General features: G+C 45.5%; 1 protein-coding gene across 1 annotated transcript in view; it reads right to left on the bottom strand.

Annotated features, from left to right (window-relative positions):
- LOC136673332 (cytosolic carboxypeptidase 4) overlaps window positions 1-23,537 on the bottom strand; it is a gene marked incomplete at its 5' end in the record, with an annotated part of 177,911 nt that extends 154,374 nt beyond the window's left edge. Inside the window, 6 exons of the mRNA XM_066648733.1 lie at window positions 5,597-5,634; window positions 7,562-7,655; window positions 15,670-15,801; window positions 17,328-17,474; window positions 18,236-18,299; window positions 23,460-23,537. Of these exons, the coding sequence (XP_066504830.1) occupies window positions 5,597-5,634; window positions 7,562-7,655; window positions 15,670-15,801; window positions 17,328-17,474; window positions 18,236-18,299; window positions 23,460-23,537 (553 nt within the window). The remainder of the gene's footprint in view (window positions 1-5,596; window positions 5,635-7,561; window positions 7,656-15,669; window positions 15,802-17,327; window positions 17,475-18,235; window positions 18,300-23,459) is intronic.
- Window positions 23,538-23,864: the final 327 nt, after the last annotated feature.

Genomic DNA, 23,864 nt, shown 5'->3' with positions numbered 1-23,864 from the left:
GCCACACAGTGGCAGAGTGCAGTACTTCAGCAGCTAACAGGCCCTACAGCAATCTTTCCCAGTGCTGCCCTTCATCCCGGAGAAGTGCTGTCCCGAGTATTATGGTGTTCCCCTGCTCTTACACACATGATCAGCTAATTAACATGCACTTCAAGACCTGACGTGTGTGTGTGTGTGTGAGTGTTGGGGAGTGGGGGTAGCAGGACAGGGGTTCTCTGCGACCACCAGAAGCCAATGTCCAAAACCCAGAGGGAACCTAACAGCTCCCACCCACAGAGTCACACTGCCCCCTGCAGGCCAGCAAGAGAACAGCAGCCAGGGAGGAAACACTACAGAGAAAACCCTGCACCTTCTGCTGATTTTTGAAAGCAGTATTTTTGTCGGTTTTGAAGGAGAATTCAAACGCAGCTTCCTTCCTTCCTGAACTAGTTAGAAAACAATACTGTGTGTGTGTGTGTGTGTGTGTGTGTGTGTGTGTGTGTGTGTGTTAACATTCTCCATCCCCATGGTAAATTTGGCGGCTAAAAACCTGTCAGGGTGAGAACATCTGTGGCATCCCACATTAAATCAACATTATGGTGTAATCCTGTGAATAAGCAGCAAGCTGTTTGTTATGAGGTGTGTGTGTGTGTGTGTGTTTGTGTGTGTGTGTGTGTGTGTGTTTGTGTGTGTGTATACACTTGTGAGTGAATAAGGCATTGAAGCACTTAGACCTATAGCAAGCAAACAGATCAATTCAATCAATTCATAAATGTTATCACACAGCCACACACACACACACACACACACACACGGTCTTGTCTCCATGGTTTCAGAGGACTTTAAATTGACTTTAATTTATTGCAAACATATCAACAACTACCGTAAAGTTAAACTCACCTTAACCTTACACTGACCCTGACCCTTAAACTAACTCAATCCTAACCTTACACTGACCCTGACCCTTAAATTAACTCAACCCTAACCTTACACTGACCCTGACCCTTACACTAACTCAACCCTAACCTTACACTGACCCTGACCCTTAAACTAACTCAATCCTAACCTTACACTGACCCTGACCCTTACACTAACTCAACTCTAACCTTACACTGACCCTGACCCTTACACTAACTCAACCCTAACCTTACACTGACCCTGACACTAACTCAATCCTAACCTTACACAGACCCTGACCCTTAAACTAACTCAATCCTAACCTTACACTGACCCTGACCCTTAAACTAACTCAATCCTAACCTTACACTGGCCCTTACACTAACTCAACCCTAACCTTACACTGACCCTGACCCTTAAACTAACTCAACCCTAACCTTACACTGACCCTGACCCTTACACTAACTCAACCCTAACCTTACACTGACCCTGACCCTTACACTAACTCAACCCTAACCTTACACTGACCCTGACCCTTAAACTAACTCAATCCTAACCTTACACTGACCCTGACCCTTACACTAACTCAATCCTAACCTTACACTGACCCTGACCCTTACACTAACTCACCCTAACCTTACACTGACACTGACACTAACTCAACCCTAACCTTACACTGACCCTGACCCTTACACTAACTCAATCCTAACCTTACACTGACCCTTACATTAACTTAACCCTAACCTTACACTGACCCTGACCCTTACACTAACTCAACCCTAACCTTACACTGACCCTGACCCTTACACTAACTCAATCCTAACCTTACACTGACCCTGACCCTTACACTAACTCAACCCTAACCTTAAACTGACCCTTACACTAACTCAACCCTAACCTTACACTGACCCTTACACTAACTCAACCCTAACCTTACACTGACCCTGACCCTTACACTAACTCAACCCTAACCTTACACTGACCCTGACTCTTACACTAACTCAACCCTTACTTGGCCCTCACCCATACACTAATTTAACCCTAGGTTTACTATATTCCTAACCCTTTCACCTCTCTGTTATAAAATGTAATTGTTTTAAATATGGGCACATGGAATTTGTGGAAGACAAGTTCCAGTGACAAGTGACATATATCTGAACCACACACACACTCACACACACACACACACAGAGATAGCACAGATGTAGAACATACAGAACAAAACACAAATAATAATAGTGCCATTATTCTGATGGGAAAGACAAATACAAAGCTGCAGACATCCACCCTTCATTTATTTAAAATCCCGTCAATTTCCAGCCGTTAAACACACGTTACTCACTCTTCACTTTCAGGGTCAAAACACATTCAAAGGAAATTACATATTAAATTCGACTAATAAATATAATTTACACATTACCATCTCTACGCTTGGCCTTTATCACAGCTCCTGTTCTGTCTGGGAGACGCTCCGACAGTCTGTTAAAGACTTTATCAGTTCCAGCGTTTATATCATAAAGATCAAAATCATGCAGCATTCAGCTGTAGCAGAGAAATGTGTCCAAGACATTCCACACTTGTACAACAGTGATATTAACATGGAATTATTCCCCTTCTTCTCCACAGTGGAACACAGTTCTGTTTCTTAATAAAGCATCTGTGACCTGCTTCGGTCCAAACCCCACGAGCCCCACAGCAGTGTTCTCCCCCTGTGTAAACAGCCCTGTTCAGAACGTCTGCTTTCAGCACCTGTTCCTTTAAATGATAATGAGCCGCTCGCTGTTCACCCCGACCCCGAGCGCACAGCAGTGAGGAGCGAGGAGCAGAAGCTCTGGTTTTTAGCTGTTTTCGCTCTGTCCTCTTTTCTCTGCATTCTCCTTTTCTCAGTGCTCTTATTGTCTTTTTGCACTCTCGCATAAATGCGGGTCCAGCGCTGTGATTGGACAGACTCAAGTCTCTCCACCGGACATCAGGAACCCATGTTTCAGAAAACTGACGGTGAGGAGGCGGGGTCTTGCTTCACAGTGAGTGGGTTGGTGGGCTCCAGATCCACATTTAAATGTGCACAGACACTGAACAGGGGAGTTTTTCATGACCAGGCCTGGTCAAGGGTAGGAGGGGCCGCCAGAACCCAAACAAAGAAAGGTTATTTGCATTATAAAACCCATATTAGGTGTCTAGTCCAGGGTCTCCCAGCAGTCCTCATAAACTAAGATTAAGACCAGCCTTAGTTTAAGGTTATGAGCTGCATCCAGCCTAGTTTTATTCAACTGGAGCCCCATCCCAGTCCCAGGTTAGCTCCTAAAACACTGTACAGATGCCGGATTTACTGCTGTGTGCGCAAATGAGAATTCTTCAGTTGATGCACTGTATACACCCAACACAAAAACATCAGACAGCGAAGATAAATCTCCTCCTGCTGCAGCTACAAAATACAAAAACTGCAAAACACTGTGCTGGTTTCTATCAGATTCCATGTTAGCATAACACCACTGAGGTTCCTCTGGCCTCTAAATCAAACCTAGCTCAATAACAGGCCAAAGTCTCCAGCAGAAACAGGTGCGCTGCCCTGTAGCACTGACCGCATTGTGGTCAGCTTTGGGGAATTGGGCTTGTTTAGTATTCCACTCTTTTCTTTTCCACCTCTTCAGTGTCTCCTGCATCTCCCGCAGGCTGGGAGGATTCATACACCACAGCAGTGGCACTCCTTTCCAATAAAATCCCATTAACAGAACTGCTGATGGATCCAGTTATGATTAATGGGTGTCCATAGACGTGGTTAGCATTGGTTTGGCAGGCACTCACTGTCAGGTTTAGTAGAGACCCCTAACATAGTCCAGTACGCACTCCATCCATAGCCCAGCCAGCATTTATTAAGAAATGAAGAGTACTAAGTGGCAGTGGCTCCTCTGTTTGCTGCAGTAATGGCTTCTGTTCTTTCAGGAAGGCTTTAGATCAGCCGTGCATTTCAGTTCGGATTTTCTCTTGCCCTAAACCTCTTCCACTGACCACTCAGAAGTGAGCAGCACCTGTGTCACACATGTGGCCACTCAGTACAACAGGAGGAGGTGGCATGGAGCAGTGTATCGGGTCTCTTTGGTGATTTGGGCATTTCTTAATGTTACCCCTGCCCCTTGTTTTCGAATGTCCTCTTGCCCCCTGGGGCTGAGTTGCAAGGTTTAATCTCCACCTACGGAACGGGACGACTCTTCAAACCCTGATACATCATCAGAACACAAGTGCTGTTTTCTGCTCGTTCTGAAGTAAAGGCCATAATCCACTGAAACTACATTAAACTCAGAGAATACACTTGGGATCATAGCGTTCAAAGGAGGAAATACTGACCCCTGTGGGTGAATTTGGGCGCTGCGCAGTGTCTCGCTGGAGATTCACAAGGCGTCAGGACCCTCTGGAGTGTGACTCTGTGAAAAATCTCTTACCTACTCCTACTTTCCCAATGAGAATTGAGACACATCCTCGCTAGGAAAAACAGAGCGGTAGGGCTAGGTACTGACTTACAAACTGCTTTATCCAACATTATATTCACCATTGCTATGGAAAATGTGTCATATCCCAATGATTCTGAAGTGGACATCAATGTTGACCTGTTCCCTTACCACTCCAAGGGCTCATTTAATACCCTTTCCTTCAGTTCATACAGTAATGGTCCTTAAGATGCCATCAGAGATCCATCCTGAGGTAAACAGTATTTTATTTGGTGCGCATCTCTATTTTTTGTTTGTTGTCTTCCAGGGCCACATACCGAGGTGAAGTGGTGAGGTGAAGTGGGTGAAGATAAAAGATAAAACCAGAGTTAAAAGGCGGCAGGATAGTTGTTTGAACATTGCTGTGGTGTTGAATTGCATTGAGATGTGAGAACATCAGTGGGGTCAAGTATTAGTTCTGGACCCCAAAATCAACTTCAACACGTCTAATAAATACAGCACTGGTGAGTTTTATAACCCTTACACTTACACTAGGAATAAAGCATAGAGACATGGTGCAGATGTGTGTCACCCAGTCGCTCACACACACACACCTTTGGACAGTTTTACACACTCACCCAGTCACTCACACCCACACACACACAGCTGTGGACATTTACACACTCACCCAGTCACTCGCACACACACACACACACCACTTTGGACAGGTTTACACACTCACCCAGTCACTCACACCCAGACACACACACACAGCCCTGGACAGTAACACACTCACCCAGTCACTCACACATTCACCCAGTCACCTGTGGACAGTTTAACACACTCACCCAGTCACTCACACACTCACACCTGTTACACACTCACCCAGTCACTCACACACTCACACCTGTGGACAGTTTCACACACTCACCAAGTCACTCACACACTCACACCTGTTACACACTCACCAAGTCACTCACGCACTCACACCTGTGGACAGTTTCACACAGACACCCAGTCACTCACACACACACACACCTGTGGACAGTGTCACACACTCAGCCAGTCACTCACACACTCACCCAGACACTCACACCTGTGGACAGCACTCACACAGAGCCATCCAACAACAGGTCTGAGCTCAGAGACTGACGAGAGATGAAGTCTTAAAAAGGGAAAACACAGATGAGCCCCGATCTCTGTCTGCACACCTGGAGGAGAGGGGTCTCTGATAAAGTGGCCCCTGGTTATTAAATACAGGTGCTCAGTGACACACAGAATCAGTGGTAACTTACTGGAGCACAGCAGTGCAGTGAAGGCATCGATGGCAGCTCTGCAAAATAAACACAACACATTACTTAATATACATACACCATCTTTAAAACCCTGTATACACATCTGTAACCCTTTGTAGACTCCACTGATATTACTGAACTCAAAGGTGCATCTTTATGCACACAGAGCTCCACAGAAATGTATAATATGAAATGGAGGACACTGGAACAACTACACATCAGCCTGTTCCTCAGCGCTCAGGACCCCCACAGAGCAGGTGTGATGTGGTGGTGGATCATTCTCAGCGCTGCAGTGACACTGACGTGGTGGTGGTGTGTTAGTGTGTGTTGTGCTGGTGTAGAGTGGATCAGACACAGCAGTGTCTGGACTGAGAACAGTCCACCGACCAAAAACATCCAGCCGACAGCGTCCTGTGTCACTGATGAAGGACTAGAGGACGAGCGACACACACTGTGCAGCGACAGATGAGCTACTGTCTCTGACTCTACATCTACAAGGTGGACCAACGAGGGAGGAGTGTCTCACAGAGTGGACAGAGAGTGGACACAGGGTTTAAAAACTCCAGCAGCACTGCTGTGTCTGATCCACTCTACACCAGCACAACACACACTAACACACCACCACCACGTCAGTGTCACTGCAGTGCTGAGAACCGTTAGCTATTGCAACTAGTTACTCCCCTCCTCTGGAGAACCTGAAGCTGTAGTTTGAACCTAACCAAACTCAACTAAATTTGGAGAATGGACACATACGTGATGCTCTGTCTCCTACCTCGGCTTTATTTTAAGACACATCCATTTATTTACATCGCCCCAAACACAGATAAATCACTACTACACCGGCTTCTATAAAACCCACCAGGCCTGCAGCTAGTGTCAGACCGCGGAGGAAAATGACTGTCTCTGAAATCATAACTGTGTATTTCTCCGGGACAGGAGCTGTCGAGGGCAAGCGTGTGATCACGAGCGCATTTCACAATCCAGCTATAAATCCCCCTGAGCCGAGTGGGCCGGCAGAGCTGTGACATGTTGAGTTACAGGTACAAGACCCGTCACGGCTCAGAGGGAGATGAGGTGAAGAACACAGTGTGATTTGAAGCTGCAGAGACACAAACATGGCACCGGTGTGATACCCCAGGTTAATTGGCTTTGGGAACAGATGGGGTCACGTCTGATCACCTGTACTGATGCAGCGCTTTCCCAGAATGTGATTAGTCCGTCTCCATGTTCCTACTCTTATCATAAGCCGATGAACTCAGACTGATTTTCTGACTCTGAATACAGGGCACAGGAACGGTTCACTCAGCCGGGTCCATTCCACCTCTGAGTGTTTCCCTTCAGTTAAAGGTGTCCATCAGACTGGACCTTGGTCAGAGGCTTTCTGTGTGACCCAAAAGGAACCGGCCAAACAAACCTGTCCAGAACATTTCAGCTGCTGTGGTTGTCTCAGTGTGAGGAGGAGGAGGAGGAGGGGCTTCACTGAGAGCCAGAGAACACTCACCCTACCCTCTCTCTCTCTCTCTCTTCCTCCCTCTCTCTCTCTCTCATTCTACACACTATTTCATTCTCTCACTCTCTATCTCTACTCTCATTCTCACTCACTGTCCCTTCTCTTTCTCTCTCTATCTCTCATTGACTCACTCAATGAAGAATAGTGTCTAATTATTCTGCACAGTGTGTGTCGGCCGTCCTCTAGTCCTTCATCAGTGACAAAGGACGCTGCTCCCTGCTGGCGTGGTGGACTATTCTCAGTCAAAACTCCAGCAGCACTGCTGTGTCTGATCCACTCTACACCAGCACAACACACACTAACACACCACCACCACGTCAGTGTCACTGTCACTGTATCACACCTGTTCTGTGGGGGTCCTGAGCGCTGAAGAATGGACGGTGAGTGTAGAAACAACTGATTGGCTGATTGTTGCACTGTATTCTTGCGTGTATGTGTGTGTACGTAACACTTACTTGACTGTGCGAGTGTGTGTTTCAGCGGGAGGGGCAATCAGGCTGAACACAACGTCCAGAGCTCGGTTCTGGCCCAGCAGGATTGCTGTGGACACTGCAAAAAGAACAGAACCCCAGGTATGATTATAAACACGGTAACTGTATAGTCACACACTGCACTGTACTGACTGTAGCCTCAGGGGGGATTAACAGAGGCTGCAGATATCCAAACCTGACCCACGTCGACAAGGCAAGTGCACACATGATATTCCCACTGTTTATACGGCGTCGCCGCGAGGCTCGGCATCTCTCAGCACAGAGATTTCAGCTCTTACGATAAACACAAAGAGGAAAGTTCTGGACGCTCTTCCGGCTGATAACTCTGCAATACACCGTCATGCATCAGCAAAATAAACACACCGCCTTTAAACGAATCCAAATAAAGAACACTAGAGATTTCCAATTTCAAGGCAGTGCGGTTATCTCTCAAACGCTCCTTAAAAAAGCACTGATAAAAACATCTGAGCTGCGGCGTGAACGGAGACTGTAAACAGGCTTCTGTCGGAATATAAATAAGATGGAGAAGAGGAAAGAGAAACCGTCAGACAACGTTTAAACCGCGGCAGAATCATTTTATAAAACTTTCATGAGCCGAAATAACACTTCACAGATCCTGAAGGAACCTGCAGCTCCAGTAGCCAGCCACAGATATAGATTGGTCTAAACATTGTTAGCCTTCTTCCCCTGTTTGTCACATGGTCAGGAACCCCACAGAGTACCAGGTATGATTTGGGTGGTGGATTATTGAGAGACGTGGTGGTGGTGGTGTGTTAGTGTGTGTTGCTCTGGTGCGAGTGGATCAGACACAGCAGTGGCTGCTGGAGTTTTTAAAACCTTCAATGTCACTGCTGCACAGTGCTATAGGGGTTTGATCGGGGAGTTGCGGGGCAGAGCAGGGGCAGTGTGTTATATACCTGATTACCTGTCGGCGCTCTCCAAATCAGAAACACCTGGCAGGTATAAGGAGAGCTACATGCTAATGTTCGCTAGCCTTATTAAGTACAACTTTAGAGCAGAATCAAACAGAACTTGGAGCCCTCCTCAGGGCACTATCTCGGTGGATATTATTAGGATTTTTTCTCTCTGAGAAGTCTGTGATTAGCTAAAAAACCTGAGCTGTTTATTTATTTGTTGTTTATTGATGTTTGTGATTTTACTTCAGTGCAATTTTTATAAAATTCAGAGAATATTTCCTCACTATGACTGGCACCCCCTCCAGGGTGTATTCCCGCCTTGCGCCCAATGATTTCAGGTAGGCTCTGGACCCACCGTGACCCTGAACTGGATACGCGCTTACAGATAATGAATGAATGGATGGATTTCCAGTCTGTTTACACTGGAATAAGCCTCCGCTGTTTGTACACAGTCCTGACTCAGTAAATAGGAAAGAACCTAAGTGGCTCGGTCCAAACAGTCGGTCTTGCTGAGCCACAGCTGAAATACTGGGCCCGTAAAAAGGCTCAGAACCTTAAAAAGCATGAAAAGAGATGAGGATGGTGCTCTATTCCTGTTCCATAGATGGGTAACACTGACTAATTTTTGCTTTTCAGATTTATTACTTAAGGTGGAATTACCTTTCCATGAAAGTAAACGCAGACCGAAGGTGCTATAGAATGAAACAGATGGACTTACAAATATGGTTCTTACAGAAAATTTACACTTCAGCCACCTTAAAAGAAACAGTCGCTTCTGACCCAAACTCACCGTTCCACATTAAAAGATACAGTCGCTTCTGACCCAAACTCACCGTTGCACCTTAAAAGATAGTCGCTTCTTACCCAAACTCACTGTTCCACCTAAAAAGATACAGTCGCTTCTGACCCAAATTCACCGTTCCACCTTAAAAGATACAGTCGCTTCTTACCCAAACTCACCATTCCACCTTAAAAGATACAGTCGCTTCTGACCCAAACTCACCGTTGCACCTTAAAAGATACAGTCGCTTCTGACCCAAACTCACGGTTCCACATTAAAAGATACAGTCGCTTCTGACCCAAACTCACTGTTGCACCTTAAAAGATACAGTCGCTTCTGACCCAAACTCACTGTTCCACCTTAAAAGATACAGTCGCTTCTGATCCAAACTCACTGTTCCACCTTAAAAGATACAGTCGCTTCTGACCCAAACTCACTGTTCCACCTTAAAAGATACAGTCGCTTCTGATCCAAACTCACTGTTGCACCTTAAAAGATACAGTCGCTTCTTACCCAAACTCACCATTCCACCTTAAAAGATACAGTCGCTTCTGACCCAAACTCACCGTTGCACCTTAAAAGATACAGTCGCTTCTTACCCAAACTCACTGTTCCACATTAAAAGATACAGTCGCTTCTGACCCAAACTCACTGTTGCACCTTAAAAGATACAGTCGCTTCTGACCCAAACTCACTGTTCCACCTTAAAAGATACAGTCGCTTCTGATCCAAACTCACTGTTCCACCTTAAAAGATACAGTCGCTTCTGACCCAAACTCACTGTTCCACCTTAAAAGATAGTCGCTTCTTACCCAAACTCACTGTTCCACCTTAAAAGATACAGTCGCTTCTTACCCAAACTCACTGTTCCACCTTAAAAGATACAGTCGCTTCTGACCCAAACTCACCGTTCCACCTTAAAAGATTCAGTCTCTTCTGACCCAAACTCACCATTCCACCTTAAAAGATACAGTCGCTTCTGACCCAAACTCACCGTTCCACCTTAAAAGATACAGTCGCTTCTGACCCAAACTCACTGTTCCACCTTAAAAGATACAGTCGCTTCTGATCCAAACTCACTGTTGCACCTTAAAAGATACAGTCGCTTCTTACCCAAACTCACTCTTCCACATTAAAAGATACAGTCGCTTCTGATCCAAACTCACTGTTCCACCTTAAAAGATACAGTCGCTTCTGACCCAAACTCACTGTTCCACATTAAAAGATACAGTCGCTTCTTATCCAAATTCACTGTTCCACCTTAAAAGATACAGTCGCTTCTTACCCAAACTCACTGTTCCACATTAAAAGATACAGTCACTTCTGACACAAACTCACTGTTTCACCTTAAAAGATACAGTCGCTTCTTACCCAAACACACTGTTCCACCTTAAAAGATACAGTCGCTTCTGACCCAAACTCACTTTTCCACCTTAAAAGATACAGTCGCTTCTTACCCAAATTCACTGTTCCACCTTAAAAGATACAGTTGCTTCTGACACAAACTCACTGTTCCACCTTAAAAGATACAGCCGCTTCTTACCCAAACTCACTGTTCCACCTTAAAAGATACAGTCTCTTCTGACCCAAACTCACCGTTCCACCTTAAAAGATACAGTCTCTTCTGACCCAAACTCACCGTTCCACCTTAAAAGATACAGTCGCTTCTGACCCAAACTCACCGTTCCACCTTAAAAGATACAGTCGCTTCTGACCCAAACTCACTGTTCCACCTTAAAAGATACAGTCGCTTCTGATCCAAACTCACTGTTGCACCTTGAAAGATACAGTCGCTTCTTACCCAAACTCACTGTTCCACATTAAAAGATACAGTCGCTTCTGATCCAAACTCACTGTTCCACCTTAAAAGATACAGTAGCTTCTTACCCAAACTCACTGTTCCACATTAAAAGATACAGTCGCTTCTGACACAAACTCACTGTTTCACCTTAAAAGATACAGTCGCTTCTTACCCAAACTCACCGTTCCACCTTAAAAGATACAGTCGCTTCTGACCCAAACTCACCGTTCCACCTTAAAAGATAGTCACTTCTTACCCAAACTCACCATTCCACCTTAAAAGATACAGTCGCTTCTGACCCAAACTCACCGTTCCACCTTAAAAGATACGGTCACTTCTGACCCAAACTCACTGTTCCACCTTAAAAGATACAGTCACTTCTGATCCAAACTCACTGTTCCACCTTAAAAGATACAGTCGCTTCTGACCCAAACTCACTGTTCCACATTAAAAGATACAGTCGCTTCTTATCCAAACTCACTGTTGCACCTTTAAAAGATACAGTCACTTCTTACCCAAACTCACTGTTCCACATTAAAAGATACAGTCGCTTCTGATCCAAACTCACTGTTCCACCTTAAAAGATACAGTCGCTTCTGACCCAAACTCACTGTTCCACATTAAAAGATACAGTCGCTTCTTATCCAAATTCACTGTTCCACCTTAAAAGATACAGTCGCTTCTGATCCAAACTCACTGTTCCACCTTAAAAGATACAGTCGCTTCTGACACAAACTCACTGTTTCACCTTAAAAGATACAGTCGCTTCTTACCCAAACACACTGTTCCACCTTAAAAGATACAGTCGCTTCTGACCCAAACTCACTGTTCCACATTGAAAGATACAGTCGCTTCTGATCCAAACTCACTGTTCCACCTTAAAAGATACAGTAGCTTCTTACCCAAACTCACTGTTCCACATTAAAAGATACAGTCGCTTCTGACACAAACTCACTGTTTCACCTTAAAAGATACAGTCGCTTCTTACCCAAACTCACTGTTCCACCTTAAAAGATACAGTCGCTTCTGACCCAAACTCACCGTTCCACCTTAAAAGATAGTCGCTTCTTACCCAAACTCACCGTTCCACCTTAAAAGATACAGTCGCTTCTGACCCAAACTCACCGTTCCACCTTAAAAGATACAGTCGCTTCTGACCCAAACTCACTGTTCCACCTTAAAAGATACAGTCACTTCTGACCCAAACTCACTGTTGCACCTTTAAAAGATACAGTCGCTTCTTACCCAAACTCACTGTTCCACATTAAAAGATACAGTCTCTTCTGACCCAAACTCACCATTCCACCTTAAAAGATACAGTCGCTTCTGACCCAAACTCACCGTTCCACCTTAAAAGATACAGTCGCTTCTGACCCAAACTCACTGTTCCACCTTAAAAGATACAGTCGCTTCTGATCCAAACTCACTGTTGCACCTTGAAAGATACAGTCGCTTCTGACCCAAACTCACTGTTCCACCTTAAAAGATACAGTCGCTTCTGATCCAAACTCACTGTTGCACCTTGAAAGATACAGTCGCTTCTTACCCAAACTCACTGTTCCACATTAAAAGATAAAAGATACAGTCGCTTCTGACACAAACTCACTGTTCCACATTAAAAGATACAGTCGCTTCTGACCCAAACTCACCGTTCCACCTTAAAAGATACAGTCGCTTCTGACCCAAACTCACTGTTCCACCTTAAAAGATACAGTCACTTCTGATCCAAACTCACTGTTGCACCTTTAAAAGATACAGTCGCTTCTTACCCAAACTCACTGTTCCACATTAAAAGATACAGTCGCTTCTGATCCAAACTCACTGTTCCACCTTAAAAGATACAGTCGCTTCTGACCCAAACTCACTGTTCCACATTAAAAGATACAGTCGCTTCTTATCCAAATTCACTGTTCCACCTTAAAAGATACAGTCGCTTCTGACCCAAACTCACTGTTCCACATTAAAAGATACAGTCGCTTCTGACACAAACTCACTGTTTCACCTTAAAAGATACAGTCGCTTCTTACCCAAACACACTGTTCCACCTTAAAAGATACAGTCGCTTCTGACCCAAACTCACTTTTCCACCTTAAAAGATACAGTCGCTTCTTACCCAAATTCACTGTTCCACCTTAAAAGATACAGTTGCTTCTGTCACAAACTCACTGTTCCACCTTAAAAGATACAGCCGCTTCTTACCCAAACTCACTGTTCCACATTAAAAGATACAGTCGCTTCTGACACAAACTCACTGTTTCACCTTAAAAGATACAGTCGCTTCTTACCCAAACACACTGTTCCACCTTAAAAGATACAGTCGCTTCTGACCCAAACTCACTTTTCCACCTTAAAAGATACAGTCGCTTCTTACCCAAACTCACTGTTCCACTTTAAAAGATACAGTCGCTTCTGACACAAACTCACTGTTTCACCTTAAAAGATACAGTCGCTTCTGACCCAAACTCACTTTTCCACCTTAAAAGATACAGTCGCTTCTTACCCAAATTCACTGTTCCACCTTAAAAGATACAGTTGCTTCTGTCACAAACTCACTGTTCCACCTTAAAAGATACAGTCGCTTCTGATCCAAACTCACTGTTGCACCTTGAAAGATACAGTCGCTTCTTACCCAAACTCACTGTTCCACATTAAAAGATAAAAGATACAGTCGCTTCTGACACAAACTCACTGTTCCACATTAAAAGATACAGTCGCTTCTGACCCAAACTCACCGTTCCACCTTAAAAGATACAGTCGCTTCTGACCCAAACTCACTGTTCCACCTTAAAAGATACAGTCACTTCTGATCCAAACTCACTGTTGCACCTTTAAAAGATACAGTCACTTCTTACCCAAACTCACTGTTCCACATTAAAAGATACAGTCGCTTCTGATCCAAACTCACTGTTCCACCTTAAAAGATACAGTCGCTTCTGACCCAAACTCACTGTTCCACATTAAAAGATACAGTCGCTTCTTATCCAAATTCACTGTTCCACATTAAAAGATACAGTCGCTTCTTACCCAAACTCACTGTTCCACATTAAAAGATACAGTCGCTTCTGACACAAACTCACTGTTTCACCTTAAAAGATACAGTCGCTTCTTACCCAAACACACTGTTCCACCTTAAAAGATACAGTCGCTTCTGACCCAAACTCACTTTTCCACCTTAAAAGATACAGTCGCTTCTTACCCAAATTCACTGTTCCACCTTAAAAGATACAGTTGCTTCTGTCACAAACTCACTGTTCCACCTTAAAAGATACAGCCGCTTCTTACCCAAACTCACTGTTCCACATTAAAAGATACAGTCGCTTCTGACACAAACTCACTGTTTCACCTTAAAAGATACAGTCGCTTCTTATCCAAACACACTGTTCCACCTTAAAAGATACAGTCGCTTCTGACCCAAACTCACTTTTCCACCTTAAAAGATACAGTCGCTTCTTACCCAAATTCACTGTTCCACCTTAAAAGATACAGTTGCTTCTGTCACAAACTCACTGTTCCACCTTAAAAGATACAGTCTCTTCTGACCCAAACTCACCATTCCACCTTAAAAGATACAGTCTCTTCTGACCCAAACTCACCATTCCACCTTAAAAGATACAGTCGCTTCTGACCCAAACTCACCGTTCCACCTTAAAAGATACAGTCGCTTCTGACCCAAACTCACTGTTCCACGTTAAAAGATACAGTCGCTTCTGATCCAAACTCACTGTTGCACCTTGAAAGATACAGTCGCTTCTGACCCAAACTCACTGTTCCACCTTAAAAGATACAGTCGCTTCTGATCCAAACTCACTGTTGCACCTTGAAAGATACAGTCGCTTCTGACCCAAACTCACTGTTCCACCTTAAAAGATACAGTCGCTTCTGACACAAACTCACTGTTTCACCTTAAAAGATACAGTCGCTTCTTACCCAAACTCACTGTTCCACCTTAAAAGATACAGTCGCTTCTGACCCAAACTCACTGTTCCACCTTAAAAGATACAATCGCTTCTTACCCAAATTCACTGTTCCACCTTAAAAGATACAGTTGCTTCTGACACAAACTCACTGTTCCACCTTAAAAGATACAGTCGCTTCTGACCCAAACTCACTGTTCCACCTTAAAAGATACAGTCGCTTCTTACCCAGATTCACTGTTCCACCTTAAAAGATACAGTCGCTTCTGACCCAAATTCACTGTTCCACCTTAAAAGATACAGTCGCTTCTGACCCAAACTCACCGTTCCACCTTAAAAGATGCTGAGCCTCTCAATGAATACAGACAGGAGTGTGTGAACAGAGCTGGGTTATATCTACTACACGCCTCTGACACAGAAGGTCTTCTGCTGTATGTTACAGCATGAGAAGTCCAGAACATCTCCAGACCTGATTCTCTGGACTTATTCACCTGTGAAAACGGCTTAACAGAATGTTTCTGATCTGCATTTTTACTAGAGATTTAACAAGTGAACGGTGGTCTCTGATATTTACACTGCACTAGGAGTCATTTATTTATTTACAACAAGGAAAGTACTGAAATGACCAACCTGAAAACAGCAGATCACCGCAGACTCACCGGAGGAGCAGAAGACCCTGATGACCCACAGACAGGCAGCGGCTCTCCTGGGATTCTTCACATTCTGCCGCAGCAGGCCCAGCGTCACCAACACCGCATCCGCATCCTCTGCCTTTACACCGATCCTCCGGTCTGAGGGACAGGGGCATTTAAAATCACTACTCACATTTAAAATCTACTGACACTCACTGGCCACTTTATCAGAAACACCCCCCTCTACTGACACTCACTGGCCACTTTATCAGAAACACCCCCCCCCCTCTACTGACACTCACTGGCCACTTTATCAGAAACACCCCCCTCTACTGACACTCACTGGCCACTTTATCAGAAACACCCCCCTTCTACTGACACTCACTGGTCACTTTATCAGAAACACCCCCCTTCTACTGACACTCACTGGCCACTTTATTAGAAACACCCCCTTCTACTGACACTCACTGGCCACTTTATCAGAAACACCCCCCTCCCTTCTACTGACACTCACTGGCCACTTTATCAGAAACACCCCCCTCTACTGACACTCACTGGCCACTTTATCAGAAACACCCCCCTTCTACTGACACTCACTGGCCACTATATCAGAAACACCCCCCGCTACTGACACTCACTGGCCACTTTATCAGAAACACCCCCCTCTACTGACACTCACTGGCCACTTTATCAGAAACACCCCCCCCTCTACTGACACTCACTGGCCACTTTATCAGAAACACCCCCCTCTACTGACACTCACTGGCCACTTTATCAGAAACACCCCCCTTCTACTGACACTCACTGGCCACTTTATCAGAAACACCCCCCTCTACTGACACTCACTGGCCACTTTATCAGAAACACCCCCCTCTACTGACACTCACTCGCCACTTTATCAGAAACACCCCCCTCTACTGACACTCACTGGCCACTTTATCAGAAACACCCCCCTCTACTGACACTCACTGGCCACTATATCAGAAACACCCCCCTCTACTGACACTCACTGGCCACTTTATCAGAAACACCCCCCTCTACTGACACTCACTGGCCACTTTATCAGAAACACCCCCCTTCTACTGACACTCACTGGCCACTTTATCAGAAACACCCCCCCTCTACTGACACTCTCTGGCCACTTTATCAGAAACACCCTCCTCTACTGACACTCACTGGCCACTTTATCAGAAACACCCTCCCCCCCCTCTACTGACACTCACTGGCCACTTTATCAGAAACACCCCCCTTCTACTGACACTCACTGGCCACTTAGTAACTAAATGATTAGGTCTGTCACAAATTCTAGTGAAGCTGTCTAAGCAGGCGCTGACTCCGTAGGCAACAGTTTCAGTCGGCAGTGTTCTAGGACGTCTGTCCTCATGAGGCCTCAGATTATAGTGTTCCTGCTTTTATCATAGTTTTAATCATGTTTGCTCTTGCTCTATATGGGAGTTGTGTTTGCATTGCATCATGGGATTGCGTTCCCATCTGAGGTAGGGTACGATGCCACATTAAAATTCGGCCAGATTAAGGTATCTCAGTAGGTGGCGTATTTAAGGTGTCCAAGGAGTCGGGAGCATGCCCACTATGTAGTAAATACTCTCTGTGTAGACACCACACTAGGGTTTGGGACAGACCCATTCCCTGACAGACCCTGTCCTCCATCTCTCTCTGTGTCTCACCTCTGTGGCCCACCTTGGCGAGCAGGTGGAGAATGGGCAGCAGGAGAGTGTAGTTTGGGCTGTGGGACCTGGCCGTGTTCACCAGCGCCATCAGGAGGGCCTCGCTGCCTCCTTTGGAGATCATGTAGTAGATCCGTCTGTCCGTGCCTGAAGCAGAAGAAACACCACCGTCCTCGTTTATAATCCTCTCCAAATCTGCAGTAAATCTGGGTTAAATAAGATCCAGCCACACGCCTGCTTTTTAAAAACCCACTCAGGTGACTACGTCAGTTCCTCTGGCGTTTTCAGAACTTTCAGCCGAGGCAGAACTTCCGTGATTAGAGTGAGGCCCGTACCGGAGGCGGCAGAGCAACTCTGGCTAATTACTTTGTGTTAAATTAATTTCAGATTAGAGGATTAGTGTCATGTCACTCCTCGCTCGTTCAGTCACTGATATATAAATCCTTGTCATGAATGCGGAGGAGATAAAGGGATGCATTGTGTTTTAAATGTCTGATGTTGAAGCTACTGTAGTCACTATTGTGTTTCGCTGAAGATTTAAAAAACCCTAATCCCTCAGGAGCTGAAGAGTTTAATGCATTTACAGCTTTAGTTCACTGTCGCTCTCGGCGTGCGCCCTGTGCTCATTCCGTTCAGTTCCAATGGGTCTGTACACTGCTGTCTGCTAACGGCAGGACTCGGTCCAAACCGGGAGAGGAGACTATGATACAAATACACAACACCCCCCCCCCCTCCCCTGACCACACACACACACACACACACACACTTAGGCAATGCTGTATCTAAACATGGACATCCCGATAAAGCTTATTTAATTGAATTGAGGGAAGAAAGAGTGGAAGAAAAGAGAGAGAGAGAGAGAGAGAGAGAGAGAGAGAGAGAGAGAGAGAGAGAGAGAGAGAGCTGACCTGCAGAGAGTAGCTCATCCAGCACATTGAGGATGTTTAGTGTGTTTTCGATGTCTCCAGCATTCTGTAAAGAACAACAACAATAGCATTTTTTTTTTAACATTTGGTCTCAATAGTTGTCTTAGGTTTGATGTTTAAAATAACAACACATTCCAGGTTCTATAAACTCAGCAGCCACAGCAGGGTGCAGTGACCTGTTCTCCAGCTGGCCCCGGGGAGCCCACAGCACTGGGGTTTAAAAACCAGTTACAGCTGATGATGAATAAACAGCAGGGGGGGAGAGAGAGAGAGAGAGAGAGAGAGAGAGAGAGAAAGAGAGAGTGACAGAGAGAGAGAGACAGAAAGAGAAAGAGAGAGAAAGAGAGACAGAGAGAGAGAGAGAAGGGAGAGAGAGCGAGAGAGAGAGCGAGAGAGAGAGAGAGAGAGAGAGAGAGAGAGAAAAGAGAGAGAGAGAGAGAGAGAGAGAGAGAGAGAGAGAATGAAACATTTAAAAACTGAGAGAGAAACCTGAAGGTGTGAAAAAGACAGATCCAGCTCAGTTTAGTGGGGGGAGATGTGCAGAAAGAGAAAGTGTGAATGGAAGAAGGATGAAGAAATGTCCCTTTGCTACCTACACACACACACACACACACACCGTGGGGTGACATCTGGGAGAATTACACACTTTAATGATTTAATGATTCCAGACTGAATGTCTGGAAGTGTGTGGTGCCACATAGCTGTGCCAACTGGCTCCGTAATGAGAGCAGAACAACAGCAGTCATTCTTTATTAGCTCAGCAACAACCACCCCCCCACACCCACCCCCCAAACACACACACACACACACTCCTCTACACTGGCCTTTCTATCCTCCTCCTGATAAAGCCACCTTAGAAAAAAAGGCATCTTGGTCCTGATGTGAGTAGTTCACATCACGGTTGCAACCTGTTGTTGCCTTAGTTGCTGTGTGTGTGTGTGTGTTGTTATTGTTGTTGTTGTTGATGTTGTGTTGAACACACACCTAATAACGAGGGGTAAACCCAGCCGTGTCCACTGAAAACTTCAATATAATCTCCACAGAAAAGCAGGGAATGAAATGGGACACTCTGGAGCAGCGGAACTCAGGCCTAAGGTCACCATTCCCAATGCCAAGGGTCTGCCAGAGAGGGGTAAAACATAAAGCCCCTGAACATCCAACTGTGGAGCACTGCAGCTGTGTCCTCTGGAGTGTGACGGAGCCCCAAACCAAAACCTTTGGGATCTAATCATCAAAATGGGATCATCCCACACCTGACCTCACTAATATTCTCACGGTTGAATGCCATCAAAGCCTCACAGCAGTCTTCACTAAGCATCTGCTGTAAGGCCTTCCCAGAAAAGCAGGAGCGGTTACAGTCTGTCGGACTCCTCGGTGAAGCGGCCTGTCAGCAGCACGGGGATTTATTTGTAAAGACGAGCTAAATTTGTCTGAGCTCCGGCTTTAGGAGAAATCCGCCACAGTAATCGAGGTCAGAAGTCACATTCTGGCTGGTCACTGCTCGGTTTGTGTGTATACGTCTGGTTCTGATCCCAGATCTGAGTCACAGAGGGTCTTATAGAGCCTGATTTAGACCCCCAGTGACACCCCTGTCACTCATACCACAGGGTCTCACACACAAGCCGAATAATAACCAGCTGAGAGAGACAACACCCCAGTGAGGAGTGACCACCTGTGACCAGCGCTCGCTTCACCAGGCCAAGAGGTTTCATTCATTCATCTTCTGTAACTGTTTCATCCTGGTCAAGGTCACGTTGGGTTTGGTGTTCTGTCGAGTCGTGTATTATAATAAGCTACAACATTCATTCATTGTCTGCTTCATAAGCGCTTATCCAGTTCAGGGTGGCGGTGGGTGCAGAGCAGGGCGGGAATCCACCCTGGACGGGGCACCAGTCATTCACAGGGAGACATACACACACACACACTCTCAAACCTACGGAGACTTATGAGTCTCCAATCCACCTACCAATGTGTGTTTTTAGGAGCATGGGAGGAAACCGGAGCACCCGGAGGAAACCCACACAAACACAGGGAGAACACACCACACTCCTCACAGACAGTCACTTAGAGGAAACCCACGCAGACACAGGGAGAACACACCACACTCCTCACAGACAGTCACTTAGAGGAAACCCACGCAGACACAGAGAGAACACACCACACTCCTCACAGACAGTCACTCAGAGGAAACCCACGCAGACACAGAGAGAACACACCACACTTCTCACAGACAGTCACCCGGAGGAAACCCACGCAGACACAGGGAGAACACACCACACTCCTCACAGACAGTCACTTAGAGGAAACCCACGCAGACACAGAGAGAACACACCACACTCCTCACAGACAGTCACTCAGAGGAAACCCATGCAGACACAGGGAGAACACACCACACTCCTCACAGACAGTCACCCAGAGGAAACCCATGCAGACACAGAGAGAACACACCACACTCCTCACAGACAGTCACCCGGAAGAAACCCACGCAGACACAGGGAGAACACACCACACTCCTCACAGACAGTCACCCAGAAGAAACCCACGCAGACACAGAGAGAACACACCACACTCCTCACAGACAGTCACCCGGAGGAAACCCATGCAGACACAGAGAGAACACACCACACTCCTCACAGACAGTCACTCAGAGGAAACCCACGCAGACACAGGGAGAACACACCACACTCCTCACAGACAGTCACCCGGAGGAAACCCACGCAGACACAGAGAGAACACACCACACTCCTCACAGACAGTCACTCGGAGGAAACCCACGCAGACACAGAGAGAACACACCACACTCCTCACAGACAGTCACCCGGAGGACACCCACGCAGACACAGGGAGAACACACCACATTCCTCACAGACAGTCACCCGGAGGAAACCCACGCAGACACAGGGAGAACACACCACACTCCTCACAGACAGTCACCCGGAGGACACCCACGCAGACACAGGGAGAACACACCACACTCCTCACAGACAGTCACCCGGAGGAAACCCACGCAGACACAGAGAGAACACACCACACTCCTCACAGACAGTCACCCGGAGGACACCCACGCAAACACAGAGAGAACACACCACATTCCTCACAGACAGTCACCCGGAGGAAACCCACGCAGACACAGAGAGAACACACCACACGCCTCACAGACAGTGACCCGGAGGAAACCCACGCAGACACAGAGAGAACACACCATATGTGTGCTACTAAAAATGGTTCTGGAAGCAATGCTGCCTTCGCGGCTAAAGGAAAGTAATTGGCTACCAGCCAACAAGTGGGGATGAATGTGATTGGTTAAAACAGTTTGGACGAAGATTTTCAAATACAGCATTCTGGAGCTCCCTCAGAGGCACAGAGTTACACTATCCTCCATTTAAGCAAACAACACCTACAGGAACAAAAAGGAAAGTTCAACTGCACATTTAATATTTGCTAAAAATGTTTTAACCAATCACATTCATCCTTGCCTGTCGGCTGGTAACCAATTACATTCCTTCTGCCTCGAAAGAACCATTTTGAGTAGCGATGATGCACACGTGCTTCTCAGAATAACTGAGGGACTCAGGAACACTCTGGTCTCGCTGCGTTCCTCTCTCAGACAGGGTTTAGGAAAGTTCCAACTACATGAAACAGTTACCGGTTTCACAATGAACCACAGTAAAATCCCTGACGGTTAGTGGTGACGGTTACCCTTTCAGTGTAAATTACTGCGCTTTGAAAAGCTCCTGCATGTTCCAGCCTCATCCACGGTTAGAAAGGTTCACAATGTGGGATTGTTTTGTGTCAGCGCCGTGACCGAGACACAGTGTGGTGCCCAATCTCACCTCCACATCCTGATTTCACTCGACAGGGACCCTCCAAACCACGGGAGGTGGAATCAGGACAGGGAGATGAGCTTGGGCACTACCCCAGAGCCCCTGAAAACTGAGAAGTAAAGTAATGGGCTGTAACTAAGATTGATTCTCTTATAAACACGTGTGAGTCTGTAGAAAGTGCTGGTTTAGTCACTTCATTTCATTTTTAAATCCAACAAAGCATCTCACACAAAAAGAACATATTCCAGGCAGAATTATAAACACAGCGCTTGTTCCACCTTAAATGGCACTATATTTATATTCCACCTTAAATGGCACTTTATGTATATTCCTCTTTAAATGGCACTATATTTATATTCCACCTTAAATGGCACTATATTTATATTCCACCTTAAATGGCACTTTATGTATATTCCACCTTAAATGGCACTTTATGTATATTCCACCTTAAATGGCACTTTATGTATAGTCCACCTTAAATGGCACTATATTTATATTCCACCTTAAATGGCACTATATTTATATTTCACCTTAAATGGCACTATATTTATATTCCACCTTAAATGGCACTATATTTATATTCCACCTTAAATGGCACTATATTTATATTCCACCTTAAATGGCACTATATTTATATTTCACCTTAAATGGCACTATATTTATATTTCACCTTAAATGGCACTATATTTATATTTCACCTTAAATGGCACTATATTTATATTCCACCTTAAATGGCACTATATTTATATTCCACCTTAAATGGCACTATATTTATAAACAGAGCCCAGTAGCATTCAGCCACCATCAGTAACATTAAGGTCATGAATAATAATAATAATAATGATAATAAAAACAAGACTGCAGAATGCACTGTGAAGGAGTGGCGCCCCCTCAAGGGTGTATTCCCTCATTGCGCCCAGTGATTCTGATCGAGTGTTTGTATAAAACGTCGCCTGCTGTGTTTCCTCTGATTGGCTGATGTCTGAAGGCAGTGTGGATATATCTTTCTGGGTGAGGTACCTATAAATCGCCCTATACAAGTTTAGAAGCACACAGCTATAGTAAGAGGTGAAGCTTTATTTCACTGTTTAAGAATTCAGAGAGACCCCAAACACTCGGTAAACTACATTCACGCTGTTGATTCCAGACTGGAAGAAGTTCAGGGCAATGTTAGTGCTGCTGTTTTTAATGATTTATCGCATGTCAGTAACACATTAATGTGTTAAAACAAAAGCTGGGATGTTCATTTCCCCCCACAACACTGTTTACTGTTGGGGTCCTGTCTCTCAGTTTAGGAACCCATCTCACACTCGCAGAACGTCAGTAAACACAGCAGAGTGGTCTTCCCTCCTGTACTTTAACATCACACACACTGAGCTTACCTGCAGAGTGCTGAGGAGTACCTCGAGACCACTGGAGCTCGGTGTCGTCATTGTGGGTCTGGATCGAGCAGCTGGAGAGAGAGAGAGACAGAGAGAGAGAGAGAGAGAGAGAGAGGGAGGGGGGTGTTGAATACAAAGCTTTAGATTTACAGTAGTGTCTCTCTTTTCTCTCACAGACAGGGCTCTGATTAGAGTGAGACTCAGACTGAGGGGCTTCACTCCAGAGCTACTGAAACTCAATCCTACTCAGACTCGCTCTCTCACACACACACACACACACACACACACACACACACACATGTACATAAATATATATATATACACTGTAACCCTTGTGTCCGCAGTGCCTTCCTATTAAAAGTGTCTGACGAGATGAGGGATTAAACAAGGGAGGCAAATGGAATA

This window comes from Hoplias malabaricus, chromosome 17, assembly GCF_029633855.1.
Source record: "Hoplias malabaricus isolate fHopMal1 chromosome 17, fHopMal1.hap1, whole genome shotgun sequence".
Classification (NCBI taxonomy): domain Eukaryota; kingdom Metazoa; phylum Chordata; class Actinopteri; order Characiformes; family Erythrinidae; genus Hoplias; species Hoplias malabaricus.
Note: the sequence above shows the minus strand (reverse complement) of the source record. Positions and strands in the feature narration are given on the sequence as shown.